This window comes from Hyla sarda, chromosome 5 (assembly GCF_029499605.1).
Source record: "Hyla sarda isolate aHylSar1 chromosome 5, aHylSar1.hap1, whole genome shotgun sequence".
NCBI classification, from domain to species: Eukaryota; Metazoa; Chordata; class Amphibia; order Anura; family Hylidae; genus Hyla; species Hyla sarda.
The window spans coordinates 332,803,875-332,821,427 of record NC_079193.1 but is presented as its reverse complement, the minus strand read 5'-3'; the positions used below and the strand labels follow the sequence as shown (position 1 = coordinate 332,821,427).

The following is a 17,553-nucleotide window of genomic DNA, read 5'->3' as shown; positions in this document are numbered from 1 at the left end:
GTTTTCTGCTAACACTTGGCTGCTGCATTTTTTGTAACATTTAAATTAAAATAAATCAATAAACAAATGAATAAATAAAGAAAGCAGTAGCATAAACTCCACAGGAAATGTGCTTGGGCAGGCTTTTTAACGCTTGGCAATCCACAAATAAGCATAGAAAATATAGCGGAATCCAGTTAGATTAGGACTTTGCAGAACACAAGCACTAATGATAGTCAGCGCTCATGATTTGTTGCTGCTGAATATACAGATCATGCACCTTCTTACATTAGGTCCGTGTGTGGAGAAAATAATGCAGATAATTTCTTCTTTGTTACCCAAAATACTCTCTTCAGTTGCATCCGAGATGTCAGGAATGAACTTGTTTCCCGGCGATGAGACACAAACTTAGATTTACTTTTGAATAAAGTTATATCTTAATTATATTAGAAATTGTTCTCGAATTGAGAAATTAGAACAAAGTTTGGTTTATTTTCGAGTATATTCGGCTACTGTATTATTTCTTACCTGAAGAGATGACCTTTATATGCTAGCCCTGGGGGTTTAACAAGCTAGTAATATCTCTACAACCTGGAGGGATGTGTGTGCAGCACTAATGACCTTTGTCAGTCTTCAGCTTGTTCGGACCAGACATCATGATGTGATGCTACAACTTACAGGAAGCATTTACCTCTATTCTGGAATCACAAAGCTAATTGTTTCAACACTATAGACAGCACAGAGGACTTTTGTAAACTATTCTTTGGCATTGTCAAGTATATTAGTCGTGCGTTTTGTGATCTGTCTGTTTTAGGTCATATGCATAGGATTTTTATGGAGACTCTTTGAGTTCCCATGACTCCATGACACCCTATGATGCCACCATATGGCACCATATTACAAAGATATTCACCCTGAGAAGCAATGCTTCCCGAGAATAATACTTCTGCACTGTGGTATTTGATGGAACATAGTAAAGTTCTACTGTACCTCTGAAGGTACAAGGGTAGAAGTTTATTGGTGCAGTATTATGGCTCCGTACAACTCTGCGTTTATACTGAGTTACAGTACAGTCATATGCATAGGTTATAGAGACAGATCTCTGCCCTAAAAAAGCTAAGTTGGTGGAAGGCCCACTTGAGGTCTCCATCTGAGGTTCTTCCTTAAGGAAAAAAAACTCTTATTAACTTAGCATTATACAGTGGCTTTGAAACATGGATTTTTTTGGCAAAACAGTCTGAAATTTTACTTAAAACTTAAAACTCTTAAGAAAACTCAGTGGGGACATACCTTAAGATATTTGTCACAGCTGCCATTGAACTTTATTTTGGAGCTTTTCCTAGTTTATTTGAACGGAGCACCAAAAAGGGTATGAACCCAGCCTGTTTGGTTGGCAACTTGATAAAAATGACCTCTTATAAAATGCACTGTAGAGCAGAAGAGCTTGTGAGGATAGTGCTACACAGGGGAAAATTTACAGCCATTGTTCACTTCGTAGTCACTTCGTAGTCCTTGTATCCACCGCTACATAGATGATATGCTGAACGACACATGGCTTCTGCAGTACTTTTGGCATATAATCACTGCAGCCAATAGTTGGCATGTCATGGTGGCATTGCTTTAAATCGGGGGTATTGGTGCTGCAGCAGAGATGGTTTTAAAAGGAGAGAGAACTTATTTTGTACCATATGCCTTTAGACTGTTTACAGCTGGAAACCACCTATAATTTCATGTAGTAATGACTTGGAATCCACTGCTCCTTTTTTAGTACTGTTATATTCTAAAATGTTATTTTTTAGAAAACTAATTTAGCAAATTCTATTTTTTCTTCCGATCCCATAGGAAGTTCTAAGAAAGAAGTAAAATGAAGTCTTCTGTATTGACAAGTGTGCTCTGTATTCTGTATCTATGTGTAGAGATCAGCCATCAATACAAAGTCCATCCAAGGAAATTAAAACATGTAAAGGAAGAGGTTGCTGGTTATAAGGATATAGCTAAATCCATTATAAACCTTGCTGTTTATGGCAGCGCTCAGAACAGATCCTATGAGCGGTTAGCCCTTTTTGTAGACACCATCGGAAATAGAATCAGTGGCTCTGATAATCTCAATAATGCTATCAAGTACATGTATAAGGCCCTGCAAGAGGACAAGCTGCAAAATGTGTCACTGGAACCCGTGAAAGTCCCACACTGGAAACGCGGGAAAGAGTCGGCTATGATGATCCAACCACGGAAGAAAAATCTGGCTATGCTTGGACTTGGAGGCAGTGTTGGAACTCCAGAGGGAGGTAAAGTACATGTCTTTACTGGAAAGCTTCTGAATATATATATATATATATATATATATCTGTTGCTGATATGTTCTGGCATAGTCACCTGATCACTTCAGGTCTCGTTCTTTAATGGAAACTGACAGCCGGTTTACCCATACTAAACCCAATACATGGGATTATAGTGCAGTTGAATTACAAGGAGGTTTTTGTTACCTGGATCCACAGTCCTCTTCTGGAGATATCCTTTGTATTAGCCTCCATTCCTAATAGCCAAATTTGCACAATGGAGGCAAGACCTGACATACCGCGGATCTGGGTAAGTGATACCTCGTTGTAATCCGGTTTACCTGCACGATAACCCTGTGTATTGGCTTTGCTGTGAGTGAACTGGCTGTAAGTTTAGGGCAGAGTCACACAGGGAGCATTCGCAGCATATTTCATGCTGCGGAAGCACCTACGGCAGTCACACAGAGCGAGCTCCTGGCTACGACCAGGTAGGTCTGTGTGTCCACACGTATCAATAGATTTCTACAGTGGGAAATCCGTGGACACACAGAGCTACCCAGCTGCAGCTTGGAGCTTGCTCTGCAGTCCCTCTCTGACTTCCTCTGGTGCATCTGCAGTGTCAAATACTCTGCGAATGTGCCCTGTGTGACCCTGCCTTTAAAGGGAATATGTGACTGAGATTTTTTCCTGATTAGAGTCTGATTTGTAATATTTTTTCTTTCATTTTTATGTGGTATTATGGTGGCTTCCATCTTGCCTGAGCATTTTTTAACAGTATCTAGTAATCTATCCTGTACAGCAGGAACCATAGACATCTATATACAAGACCTATCTATATACTAGTGTCTTCTTTTAGTGTACTTCTCAGAGGAAAGACATTACTTTTAAGTGAAACTGTCATCTGTGTCACCTGCACTAACCTGTTGTACAGACTTGTAGTGCGGGGGACACTAATGAAAATGATACTTACCACGAGCAGGTCTGTTGTGACGCGTAAATGTAAATTAGCAGGTTGGAGGACGGACGGAATTCCGAAGGCTTTCTCTAAAACACCGACATCACAGTTGGTTCGGCTCCTTCATATGCATATCCTCCCCCTGCTTTCCCGCTCTGTTTTATGTACTTATGTGCATATACCGCTTCCTGAATACACCCAGAAGTGGCTTGCAGTGCAGCTTCACAGTCGCGGCTATCTTGGTGTACCTAGGAAGCGGCACATGCACAGTAGTACCGTACTTAGAACAGAGCGGAGAGGCAGAGGGAAGATATACATATTTAGAAGCAGAGCGCTTAACCAGCAGCGGTGATGCCAGTGTGCCCGAGGAAGCCTTTAGAATCCTGCCCGTGCTTCAAGCTGCTAATATTCATCAAGAGAAAAAGAATAATAATATATAGCGCCATATTGTGCTCCGTGCAGTGGTTCAAGGGAAAAATGGCTTCTTAATATGCTATGCAGTGGAACATGCAATCCTTTTTTTCTTTTAAAATGTATATCTTATTCTTACCGGAAAAAAAAAACCTCTGCATACCTCTATTAAAATTAAAATAATACAGAGGTGCCTTACTGCAGCATCAGAGTTTGCACGGAGAAATAATACAACCATGCACATGGGGCCTGACAAACACAGTACTTGAAATCGGTATCGGTATGAGGGAGTTCATAAAGAATAATTACTATAGGAACTTCAGGTTGTCATTGACATTTTTGCTTATAAGCACTTACGAGGAACAAACACTTAACAACAAGACCATATCAAATGGAAAGTGCCTGCGTTATATGAAAGATTGTTCTACTATAAGTTTTATCCAGGTTATGGAAACTGTTTAATAGAACATGCAGCACATTAGAACGTCGCTTTTCCCCTTGAGCCCATTTCCTACATAAGTACTCTTTTAAGAAATGGGTTGCATTGTATAGGGAGTTTGCGGAGGTATAAATACCCTTTTTATTTGAAACATTTTCTGAATCCTCTAATACCAACATCCTTCCAAGTACTATGGCAGATGTCAATATTGTTTCAATCCTGAAGAAAAAGAAAAATCTGTTAATAATGGAATTGTACCGAGTGATTACTTTATACAGACATGGAAATCATAGTAAAGGTAAGGGGCAAAAATATTGGTGCGAGTGGTACCAAACTTGGTGGATATTGATCAGTCGAGTTTTATGCCCGGCTGCCAACTATAGGGTAATCACTCGACCCAGTACATCAGTATTCACTTCATTCCTCTGCCTCCCTGCTCTGTCTTAGCGCCTACTGCACATGTGCTGCTTCCTAAGTACACCAAGATGGCTGTGGCTGTGAAGCTGTGCCGCATGCCACTTCCGGGTTTACTCAGGAAGCAGCACATGCGCAGTAGGCGCTAAGACAGAGCAAAGAGGCGGAGTACTGAAGGGAATACTGATAAGCCAGGCTGACATCCCCATGCCCAAAGCCAAGATCGTAACCAAGCTGCTAATTTTCATATTTGAAAAAAGGAGAATAACGGAGGAACGCAGCAGTGGATCTGGGCATCATAGGCATCATTTTAATTAGTGTCACCCACACTACCAGCCAGTACCACTGGTTACTGCGGGTGAAACTGGTGACCGTTTTCCTTTAAATCCAATAAAAGAAAGGTAGAAGTTATGGGGCAGGAAGCTATGTTGGGTAGGTTGATTTGGGGAAGAAATAGAGTCTCTTTGAAGAATGCTGAATTGTTGCAGTTGGAGGGCAGAGGTGGGTGGAGCCTTCCAAAATTTAAATTTTATTTTTTGGCAATGCAATTACAAAATATTTAAAGATGGAGTATGTGTCCTGTACTAGTATACATTTATCAACAGCAAACAAGAGGCTTTGAGGATATATTTGAACAATTACAGGTGGGGTTTAAGGATTGGTAGTAGGGGACAGAAGTTTACATTCCTGTTCAGAAAAGCAAATAATAGTATTTTAATATGATGTTTGTAAAGTGTATAATACTGTTGGAAAACAATAAAGATTTAAAAACTAAAAAATTTAATTAATAAATGCAGGTGATTGAATTGTGAGCAATGTTGGCAAGATGGCTCAGGGTAGGATAGTCCAATAGCTCAGTTGTGTAGAACGATATGTGCATCACTGTACAATAGTATTTCCCAACCAGTGTGCCTCTAGCTGTTACAAAACTACAACTCCCAGCATGCCCGGATAGCCTTTGGGTGTTGGGGCATGCTGGGAGTTGTAGTTTTGCAACAGCTGAAGGTTCATTGAATGGGAAACACTGTTGTACATCATAAACTATAAATTGTTATTAACTGTATTTCATCATTCTACTATTTATATCTATCTTATAATGTATCCATGATCTATAAATGATTATGATGGGAGCCATCTTTTCTGAGCTGCTTTTACTGCAGTTTAGAGATCTGCTTTTTAGCAGCCATGTGGATCATAGGAACCTGTAGTCTAGAAATGCTCTGTGATGTATGCAGAGGTCAGTGTACAGGAAGGGGAGATGTGACCATCACCTATTGTGAATGGTGGGCCATGTATTATCTATTTGTATTACTATTGCAAATCCGACATGTTTTGTCGGGCTGTGTGCCAGATTCTGGCGCATTGCGCCAGAAATTCTGTCTGTGCCAGAATGTGCGCCAGAATTGAAAAAAAAAAAACAACTAACTCTCCATTTTAAAACTTAAAGAAAACCCCAAAAAGGGGTGTGACTGTAGGGGAAAGGGGCGTGGGCACTGGAAAGGGGTGTGTTCCCGACATTTTAACAAAAACCCATTATATTTACTAAGGTTTCCAAACGCTGAGCAGCGGTGTACCCCTTTAACCCCTTCATGACCCAGGGTTTTTCCATTTTTGCACTTTCGTTTTTTCTTCCTTACCTTTAAAAAACTATAACTCTTTCAATTTTGCACCAAAAAATCCATATGATGGCTTATTTTTGTGCCACTAATTCTACTTTGTAATGAAATCAGTCATTTTACCCAAAAATCGATAGAGAAACGGAAAAACAATTAATTGTTTGACAAAATTGAAGAAAAAACACAATTTTGTAACTTTTGGGGGCTTCCGTTTCTACGCAGTACATTTTTCGGTAAAAATGACACTTTCTTTTTATTCTGTAGGTCCATATGGTTAAAATGATACCCTACTTATATAGGTTTGTTTTTATTGTACTTCTGTAAAAAATCATAACTACATGCAGGAAAATGTATATGTTTAAAATTGTCATCTTCTGACCCCTATAACTTTTTTATTTTTCTGCGTATGGGGCGGTATGAGGGCTAATTTTTTGCATCGTGATCTGAAGTTTTTAGCCTTACCATTATTGTAATGATTGGACTTTTTGATTTCTTTTTATTCATTTTTTCATGATATAAAAAGTGACCAAAAATGCGCTTTTTTGGATTTGGAATTTTTTTGCGCGTACGCAATTGACCGTACGGTTTAATTAATTATATATTTTTATAATTCGGACATTTCCGCACGCGAAGATACCACATATGTTTATTTTATTTTTATTTACACAGTTTTTTTTTTTCTAATGGGAAAAGGGGTGTGATTCAAACTTTTATTAGGGAAGGGTTTAAATGATCTTTATTCACTTTTTTTTTCACTTATTTTTTTGCAGTGTTATAGCTCCCATAGGGACCTATAACACTGCACACACTGATCTTTTACATTGATCACTGGTTTCTCATAGGAAACCAGGGATCAATGATTCTGCAACTTGACTGCTCATGCCTGGATCTCAGGCACTGAGCAGTCATTCGGCGATCGGACAGCATGGAGGCAGGAAGGGATCCTCCGCCTGTCATTTAAGCTGTTCGGGATGTCGCGATTTTGCCACGGCGATCCCGAGCAGCTCCCTGAGCTAACCGGCATTAGTTTACTTTCACTTTAGACGCGGCATTCAACTTTGAACGCCGCGTCTAAAGGGTTAATAGCGCGCGGCACCGCGATCACTGCTACGCGCTATTAGCCACGGGTCCTGGCCGTTGCTAGGTGCCGGGCCCGACCCGCTATGACGAGGGGCCACGCCGTGGCCCCACGTTATAGAATGGGAGCCGACCCATGACATACATGTATGCCATGGGTCGGGAAGGGGTTAAAACACAAGTTTCCTGCAACCTTTACTCACTGTTCACACACAGCATTGGCAGCCTCTTGCCATATGTACTAAGACTCCTTGTCTGTCCAATTCACTGGTGTGGGTCACTCACAGCGCCAGGCTGTGTGCTCCTCGCAAGGACCCCTGCCTACCCTTTACAGCCACCTTGCTCTCATCTGGGGAGAGCCCAGACAATTCTGTTTCCTTTCCTTATATGTAGACTTCCCACACTTCTGCTGGCCTCATTAAATAGGCACCTGATGAGCATCTCTGCTAGCTCACCGAGGATAAAGGTCTTAGAAAAACACCCTTTCATTGCCCTCAATCCTGCCTCTATGCCACAATATATATACTATATACAATTATGTTTCTGTTCATTTTAATAAAACGACTGCTACAGAACAGGAAATGGCAGCTTATTATTAGGCCTAGTGGCCAGAATGAAAACTGTAAGATTTATTTTTATTTATTTAAATTTTATTAGATTAGTGACGTGGTTTAATGTGTTTAGCATAAAATGTTAATTTAAATGTCACATTCTCTTTAAAGGAGAACTTATCACTTATGTGCAGGGGCGATCTCCTGTATGGAGCCCGGCTCTCCCCTGGATCGGCGCATCATGACCCCTTCATATATGTATATGGGAGAGCCGTTCGGCTATTTTTGGCTCTCCCGTACAGATATATGAAGGGGCGTGGCGGCCCCCGCTTCAGGTGGGGATTGTGATGCGCTGCTCCAGGGGAGATACAGGAGATTTACTACAGGAATAGATGGCAGCAGCAGTTTTATCCTTGGGTCTATGTGGATTGGTTCTATTGCAGATGAAGATAAGATGCTGCATTTTTTTTAAATCTATTCTTCCTTTTAAACACTGTTGCACAGTCTGGCAAGTTACATGGAAATCTTCAAAGCTAGCCACAAATTTTTAGTTGGTTTGAGGTCTTCTCTAACATCACATTAGCATTGCTGTTTTAAGACATTCCTGTACAGTTTTGGATTTATATTTGGAAATCCTCCCCTTCCCGTCACAATTCTCTTAAAGAATCCTGTATTTTGCAGCATTTTACCTTCTGTCTTCCCAGAGAAGCAAAACCCTACAACATGGTGCTTTTACCAAACAAAAAGAAAAAGCCTCAGATGATGTTACATCAGACCTTCAATCCATTTTCCACTTGATGTCATAGTTTACCACATGATTTTGCCTGACTTTCTGTGACTGTCAGAATTCCGGTGCCGGATTCCGCTGCAGCAGAATCTGGTTGAATTCAACAGGATTCTGCTGCGCTGTGCACACGTGGATTTTCCTTGCCAGATTTACCCAGTACGGAAATTCCGATTTCCGTGTCCGCTCAAAGAGTAAACATGTTTATTCATTGTGCGAAGTCTGTACAGAATGCATAGCCATCTATGAGACGGCACATTCCTGTACGGTCCTAGTGCCAGGCATTACCGCATTTTTCACCCTATAGGACGCACCGGCGTATAAGACGCACCCAATTTATAGGTGCAAAATCTAAAAAAAATTAAGATTTTGAACCCAATAGTGGTCTTCAACCTGCGGACCTCCATGCTGGGAGTTGTAGTTTTGCAACATCTGGAGGTCTGCAGATTGAAGACCACTGCATAGGAGGTAATACTCACGTGTCCCTGCCGCTCCGAACCCGTCACCACTGCCCTGGATGTCGCTCCATCGCTGTCGCCGCGTCACCGACACTCCGGAACGTCTCTGCTGCCGGCCGGGTATCCTCGCTCTCCATCACCGCCATGTTGTTACGCACGCTGACACACGTACGCGACGAGACATGATGACGAGGAAGGAGAGCGCCGGCCACACAGGGGATCCCTGAACGGAGAAGACACAGAGGAGGCAGGTAAGGTCCCTCCCGGTGTCCTGTAAGCACTAACTCGGATATTCAGCCGGGCTGTTCGGGACCGTCGCGGTGAAATCGCGGCGGTCCCGAACAGCCCGACTGAACAGCCAGGTTAGTGTCACTTTCGCTTCAGATGCGGCGGTCAGCTTTGATCGCCGCGTCTGAAGGGTTAATACAGGGCATCACCGCGATCGGTGATGTCCTGTATTAGCCGCGGGTCCCGGCCGTTGATGGCCGCAGGGACCGCCGCGATAGGGGTGTATTCGCCGTATAAGACGCACCGACATTTTCACCCCAGTTTTGGGGAAGAAAAAGTGCGTCTTATACGGCGAAAAATACGGTATATGCCATTGCCGAGCAGTTTGCGGAATGTCCACACAGAGATTCTCGGACATTCCGTCTTGTGAACATAGCCTAAAGCTTCCTCACAAGGACCCTTCCTGACTTGTCATCTTTTGAAGACAACCTCCTTTAGAGAGATCTTAATTGGACATATTGAGCCTCATCTACTTTTATCCCTATTTTTATTTTTACTTTTTATGGTGAATTTTGATAGTAGTGAAATAATAAAAAAAAAATATATATATATATATATATATATATGTATATATATATGTATATATATATATATATTTTTTGTATATAAATAAGCCCATACCCTAATAAAAATTGTATTCACTCTCCTTTTTCCATTTTATAAATAAAAACCTGTAAACAAAAAAAAAAAATGTTTGGTATTGTTGCGTGCAGAATAATTCGAGTTAATAAAATGTAATGTTTATGGTCCCACGCAGTGAATGGCATAAACATAAAAAAATAAATACCAAATTCCAGAATTGCTGATGTTAGGTCTCTTCATAAACCAGACATAAATGAATAAATTGAAGAAAAACAGATGAGCACCGCTAATCATGACAAATAGAGGGTTGAGAACAATTGCCAAAGAATAGCTACAAAAATCACAGAGAGAGAAGCTGGCAATTATGCAGCGTGCACACCTCCAATTAATGAAAATATGACAAAATGTTTATTGAACACATAAAGGAGACAGACATATAAAAACATAGTGGAGGGAAAAAATGTTGTACCTACTACACTCCTATGGGTGTACACAATAATGCCGACCGTGTCCAAAAATGGCCCTGTACAAAAGTATACTTGAAGAAAAGAACATGCAGGGTTCCCAATAAATATCAAATATGAAGTGCCAGAAAGTTAAACAGATTTGCAAATTATAAAATAGCAAAGGATGCAGACCTACTTTGCTCTTTTATTACTGTTCATTAACATGTAGGGTATCGTGCATTGCAGTCAACTCGGTACAGTATTTGTATATTTATATTTGTAGTGTGAGCCACCCAAATATTTGTATTTAGATTTGTAAATTACTTCTATTTAAAGGAGTAGTCCAGTATTGAAAAACGTACCCCTATCCTAACAACACCCAGCGGTTTCCCATATGGGTCCCCGGCTTTTCGTCCAGATAGCGTGTGTGGACCACCGCACGAAACGGCAACCGACACGCCCCCTCAATACAATGCTATGGCAGAGCAGGAGATTGTTGAAAGCAGCGCTCAGGCTCTCCCATAGAGTTGTATTGAGGGGGCGTGTCAGCCACCGCTTTGTGCGGTGTTCGATACGCCCCCTTCCCGTGGACTGCCGGGGCCCCGTACAGGAGATCGCGGAGGGTCTCAGCGGTCGGACCCCCGCAATCTAAAACTTATCCCCTGTCCTTAGGATAGGGGACAAGTTTTCCAGTCCTGGAATACTCCTTTTAAAAACCTTAATCCTTCCAGTACTTATCAGCTGCTGTATGCTCCAGAGGAAGTTGTGCAGTTCTTTTCTGTCTAAGCACAGTGCTCTCTGCTGACACCTCTGTCTGTGTCAGGAACAGAGAGCACTGTGGTCAGACAGAAAAGAACAACTCAACTTCCTCTGTAGTATAGAGCAGCCTATAAGTATTGGAAGGATTAGGATTTTTTTAAATAGAAGTTGATTTGAAAAAAATAGTTTTCCACCGGAGTACGCCTTTTAAATGTTTTTATGTCTTTCTCCTTTATGTGTTCAATAAACATTTTTGTCATATTTTCATTAATTGGAGGTGTGCATGCTGCATGATTGCCAGCTTTTCACTGTGGTCTTTATACATGAATAAAAAGGTCCCATCCAAACAAAAATGGTACCGATAAAAACTACAGATCGTGGCGCTAAAAATAAGCCATCATACAGCCCCGTATATGGAAAAATAAGAGTAATAGGGGTCAGAATATTGCATTTTATGAGCATACCTATTTTCTTTAAAAAAGTAGAAAAAATATATAATAATAAATAAATAAAGGTAGTAAAATAAAACAAAACCTATATAAATTGGGTATTGTTATAATCATATTGACCTACAGAATAAGCGCACTGCGTAGAAACAAAAACCTCCCAAAATTTTTGTTGTTTTTTTTCCCAAATTTCACCCCCCAAATTTTTATTTTTTGTTTTGTTTCTTCGTAATTTTTTTTTTATTTACTAAAATTTACACAGAACTCTAATAGTACCTGAGGCCCATTATGTGAATTAATTTGACTGTCCCATGGATATAGGTGTGTTACAGTATCAGAGGGGAATAGTCATGCTTTCATCAATCTTCTGTTTGAAAATGTTACTTTATTTAAAAGAATTTGTTTTGCTTTCATATTAAGCCTTTTTATGCCCATCAGTTTATTTCAATCCACCGTGTTTTTAAGCTCTTAAAGTCGATAATCTTGTTTGAGGGGCAGGCATCAAGGGAGTATAATGCAGAAATATTATGATGAGCTTTACTATTGCATTACAATAAGACGGGACCTGCATGTCCTATGAATATCATATTCTCTAATAAAATTTTAAAGGGGTTCTATCATTTAAAAAAACAAAGTTCATATACCCTGTCACAGAATTCAGGCATTAAAGGGGTACTCTGGCAAAAAGTTTTTTATTTTTGTATGTTGCCCAGGGGGCCTGCTTAAACAACAAAAAACTATACTTACTTCTGCTCAACCCCCCCAAACCCCCCCCCCCCCCCCCCCCGCCTCCGGTATCACTGCTCCCAGTGTCCACCATGCTCTACTTTCTAGCATTTGGGATCAATATGTCAGAAAGCTGCTCATCCAATCACTTACTGATGCTGAGCAGCAATGTGATGTATTGACACTAGGCACCAGAAAGAGGAGCTTGGCAGAGACTGGTTGCTGGGGTTGGTGCGAGACATTGCCGACTCAACAGTTTTTACTGGAGTACCCCTTCAATATAGTGGGTCTACTGTTCAGGAGCCTCATCTCTCAAAGTAGAGCAGTTACTAAGAGCAACACTGCCTCCGGAGGCCCTGTCCAGTCCTGCATTGCACAGACAATGTATTGATGTGAATAGGCACTGTGTAATGCTTGATCTCTCCTGTGGTGGCTCTGGAGGGAAGTAAAATGCTTACTGCTAAAATTCAGTTGGCGCTGGTCACTCTTGGAATCTCGGATCCCATAATGTGAACCAAGCCTCACTGTCAGGATTCCTGTAGGACTCGTCACTACTTTCCTTGCTGTCATTTCTGACAGGTCAATAGAACTCTGACTTATCTCATTATAAATTTCTGGTGTTTATCGGACCCCTTGGGATCCATCCATGGGCAGAGTAAATGTGGCTTTAATGGATGGAATTGCACAGCATGCTATTCTATTCTGACCATTAAATATGTCAGAAACCTGACTAGTGTAAAGAGAAACTTATCAGTAAAATTGTCATGAATAGTTTGGGGTGGGTGTACAATTATTTTCATAGGTACTATATATAGACACCAAGGTCTAACATTGTAGCAAGTGTTTCCTCGAGTTAAACATTAGGTGAAAATTAACAGAGTGTCGTGAATAAATAGGGCAAATCGTAACAGCTCCGGCTATTGTTAAAACTATAAAAGTGTGAAACTGTGAAGTGTATTGTAGGGGCTACAGGCAGGGTACACATGTGAAGAAAGCAAATTAGAAATAAAAATAACATATAAAGAAAAGATGACAATAAGAACCCTTTGGGGGTGACTAGTGTTTCTAAATCATTTGAGCGTTCGCAGAAGACAGACAGCGCTCGCTCCCCTGATAGCTAATTTAGACTGAGCTGAAGCTTAGGTGACAAAACCATAACAAGTAATAACCAGCATTGTTCTCAGTGAACAGAGCAGCATTATACAAGGTTTTATTTTAACATATGTTAGTGTTTATCGATTGTCTCAAAAACATGGTCTATGGTCCATCATTATTTATATCCTCTGGTTGTATATGGTATAATCTATCTGCTCTTTTACTCTTTTTTGAAGGGTTTTTACATGCTCACTTCTATCACCTATCCATACAATAAGGTAATTAATCCTCATGGGTGGAGACCTAAAAATAGCTCCTTCAAGTAAAAGAATATTTGTGGGTTTTTTAGCCCTTCTTACCATAATTTTACTACCTATCCTGGATATTTGAAAAAAAATGTAATACCTGGCAGTGTTCAGCAGGTGTGTAGTCCAGTAATGATACTATACCACACTTACGAAAGCTATATGACTCCTAATCCTGGCACCCCCCAGAATACAACTGTTTCTGCATGGACAGATATGGTGGTCATTTAGATGATAGAAGGATGGCTTATGTCTGAATTATAGCTGCTCATACATAGCTGCTTGGAGTGTTAGTCAGGCATGTGTGCAGTCTCCCGGAAATCTGTGTCCCAGCCACAAAATATGTTGTGTCGCTGACTGTCTAAATATGTGTGTGGTGTATTATGTGAATTACACTGTCATTACTGCATATACTGAGATATCACAACTGAGTTAGGGTTAAAGTGCATGTGTCACCTAAAATAGGCTTATAAAGCTGCACATACAGTTCGGTAGGACTTCACAAGCTTATTCTAGCCATACCTGTGTAGATAAAGCAGGCTGCTGTATAGTCACAAAAAAAATATTCATAATTCTTCCGGGATTCAGTTGAACCGTTCATGAGGCATGGCCTGGTGCTCCGCTACTCTCCATGGCCACACGGCCTCTCTTTGGTGAGGTTGCTCTGTTGATTGACACACAGTACTCACCTGCAGGGAGCGGGGTTCTGGATTTACTCTGAAACGCTTGGGGGTTTCAGAGAAATCATAGTTTCAAAAAGGAGCTGTGACCCAGGAAAGTAGTCAAGGGGGCAGTCCCTGCAGCTGCTCACTGCCCCACTGGCTTTTTGTACGTCTCTCCCTATCTCCGTATATGGTACCACCCTAATTACTAGCTACTCGGGTCCTGTGATTTCTATAAAATGCTTCGGTGTTTCAGAGTCTATCATATTGTCCCAGGACCCTGCTCCCTACAGCTGTTTCACGCTGCCCGCTATTTCAGCCTCTCACAAGCTCTTGAAAATGATCCGCAATTCTGGAAATATTTTTGTTGTTTTTTGCTTGATATTTTCTGCTACACAGTAAATACAGACAATAGTGCTCTGAAGTGATGGTGTCATTCTGGAGTATATGTTTGAACAATGCGTTATTCAGACATGAAACATAAGAGTTGGGATTGAAAAGAATAAAGTAGTCATTATAATATAGTACAATAGCATAAATGTTATTGCAAGAACATTGCCATGAAGATTTTTTTTTTCTAAGAAACCCGCAGTGTAACTGGTTTTGAGCACTTAAAATATATACTCAGTCAGACTATAGAATTTCTGTTTTTAGCACAATGCATTGTAAGCCATATTGAATCTTTACGGAACTGGCTTCTGTCATCTTGTGTCCCATCTCCTCCGTTTCTCATGTTCTCCTAGTAGTCAGTCACAAATGCTTTTTTGTGCTCTCTTCAGGATAAAATGCAGCGTAACATTTTTTTGCAGCCTAGTTGACACCACTTCACTGGGGCCATATCTTTTTTGCAGACTGACTACACTTGGGCTTAGCATGCAGCTGTCGGCCATATGCAGCAGCCAATCAGTGCACGAGTTTACTGGTAAACTTATCTATAGATTGGTTGCTGTATACGGCCAACAGCCCTCGTGTTTTCATGCTTGGGGTACATTCACACCTACTGTAACCACAGATTTTATACTGTGGGGTTTATTTCTGCAGATTTAATACAGTACATGTGAACATACCCTTAGAGGGATTTTACCTTAAAAAGGTCTAAACTGATGCATTATGTAAAATAAACATATTTAAAATGTACAAGCATTTCTGAAAAGGTCTATCACTTCTATGTTTTTCCACGTTGCCCTTGGTTACAACCATCTTAGAGCATCTAGTGGCATGCTCAGTTCAACTGCTTATTGCTTTCTAAGTTAGACTCAATACAGAATTTCCGGATGAACAAAATTCTTCAAGAAATTCCTAGTCAGCGGTACTCCTCTGTGTCTGATAGTACTCCTCTGTGCTCTCTCCTGTCAAATCAGACAGGAGAGAGCACAGAGGAGTGCTATCAGACAGGAGGGACTACAGAGGAGTCCTATCAGACAGGAGAGAGCACAGAGGAGTCCTATCAGACAGGAGAGAGCACAGAGGAGTACTATCAGACAGGAGAGAGCACAGAGGAGTACTATCAGACAGGAGAGAGAGCACAGAGGAGTACTATCAGACAGGAGAGAGCACAGAGGAGTACTATCAGACAGGAGAGAGAGCACAGAGGAGTACTATCAGACAGGAGAGAGCAAAGAAGAGTGCTATCAGACAGGAGAGAGCAAAGAAGAGTGCTATCAGACAGGAGAGAACACAGAGGAGTCCTATCAGACAGGAGAGAACACAGAGGAGTCCTATCTGACAGGAGAGAGCACAGGAGTGCTAGCCCACCCTCACTTACTGGACTTTGTCTGTGCCTGTGCTTCAGCTTGGACAAAGCCATGATTTTCTAAGCCATGGTTACTATAAAAGGAAAGAAAACGTTTCAGGGGTACTCCCCCTTTAGTCATGCGCATAGGATCATGGCTCAGGTAAGTTTAAATGGGTGAGCAGTGGAAGGAGACTTCAAAGATTATCCATTCACATGTTTACACAGAAAAACGAACCTATACGTAAATATTCACAAAAAGACTTTAAAATACAGTTCTCATTCAAGCCTTTAGGTTCCAATGACTCCAGTTCTACAATCCAAAATGTTTCCCTTTTCAGAAAATTTCGTTTCTTCACGTCCACATTATTCCCTATCGGTACCGCTTCTATTACCTGCCATCTAAGATCAGATGCCACATGACCTTTCTCCTTGAAGTGTCTTGCCACTGTTGTTTCCCCATATTGTTATAGCTCACCTGCACCAACCTCCACGTGTGTATAGCGTCTTATAGCCAATTTATGTTCACTCATTCTTGTCTTAAAAGAAACAGGAATGACTGAATCATGGACACAAGTAAATATGACAAGCGTTCCTGTATTATTCAGCGCACAGTTAAAAAGTATTAGAAATTATTGGCTACTGTCAAAAAGTATGGAGTATTGTTTAAAGATCTACCAATGTTTGCGTTCAGAAAAGGAATGAGTATTTGGAGTAAATTGATACATAGTGACATTAGAAAAAGAGTTGACAAACAAACATTCATGGCAGCTAAAAGAAAGGGTACATTTTCATGTCTCGCTTGCACCCGTTCAATGGAATTATTAACCTCTTGGCGACGCAGGGTGTATGCATACGCCCTGCATCCCCGATCCTTAAGGACTCAGGGCGTACCTGTACCAGCGGAGAACGGGTTAAACCCGGTGGGTCCCGTTTGCAAGGGCAGCCAGGACCCATGTCTAATGCCGGGCATGGCCTATCAGGCCAATGCCCGGCATTAACCCTTTAGACACCTCGATCAAAGTTGATTGCGGCGTCTAAAGGGAAATTAAAAGAATCCCGACCGCTCAGCGGAGCTGATTGCGATGTCCCTATCAGCTTACCGGATGACAGGAGGGTCCTCACCTGCCTCTCCATTGACTGATCGGCGATCTTTTGCTCCATTCCTGCGCAGCAGGCTAGAGCAGCAGAACGCCGGTTACACTGATCAATGCTGTGCAATGGCATAGCATTGAACAGTGTATGCAATCAGAAGAATCCGAATCAGAAGAAAAACAAAAGTGTAAAAAAAAAAAAATGTAATAAAATTTAATTAACCCCTTTCCTATTAAAAGTTTAAATCACCCCCTTTTCCCATTTTTTAAATAAAATAATGTAATAAAGAATACTGCTGGTACTGCTGAATGCATTAATGTCCAAACTATTAAAATATAATGTTAGCTAAACCGCACGGTCCATGGCGTACATGTAAAAAAATTGTGCATTTTTGGTCACTTCATATACCATAAAATATTAATAAAAAACGATCAAAAAGTCCCATAAAAAAAGA

At 40.9% G+C, this 17,553-nt stretch overlaps 1 protein-coding gene across 3 annotated transcripts in view; it reads left to right on the top strand.

The window, feature by feature from the left end:
• The window catches only part of CPQ (carboxypeptidase Q), a 562,886-nt gene that overhangs the window by 44,184 nt on the left and 501,149 nt on the right, over positions 1 to 17,553 (top strand). For all 3 annotated transcript variants that reach the window (XM_056522426.1, XM_056522429.1, XM_056522428.1), the window contains exon 2: positions 1,822 to 2,267. In XM_056522426.1, the coding sequence (XP_056378401.1) occupies positions 1,844 to 2,267 (424 nt within the window). In that variant the 5' untranslated portion in view covers positions 1,822 to 1,843. The remainder of the gene's footprint in view (positions 1 to 1,821; positions 2,268 to 17,553) is intronic.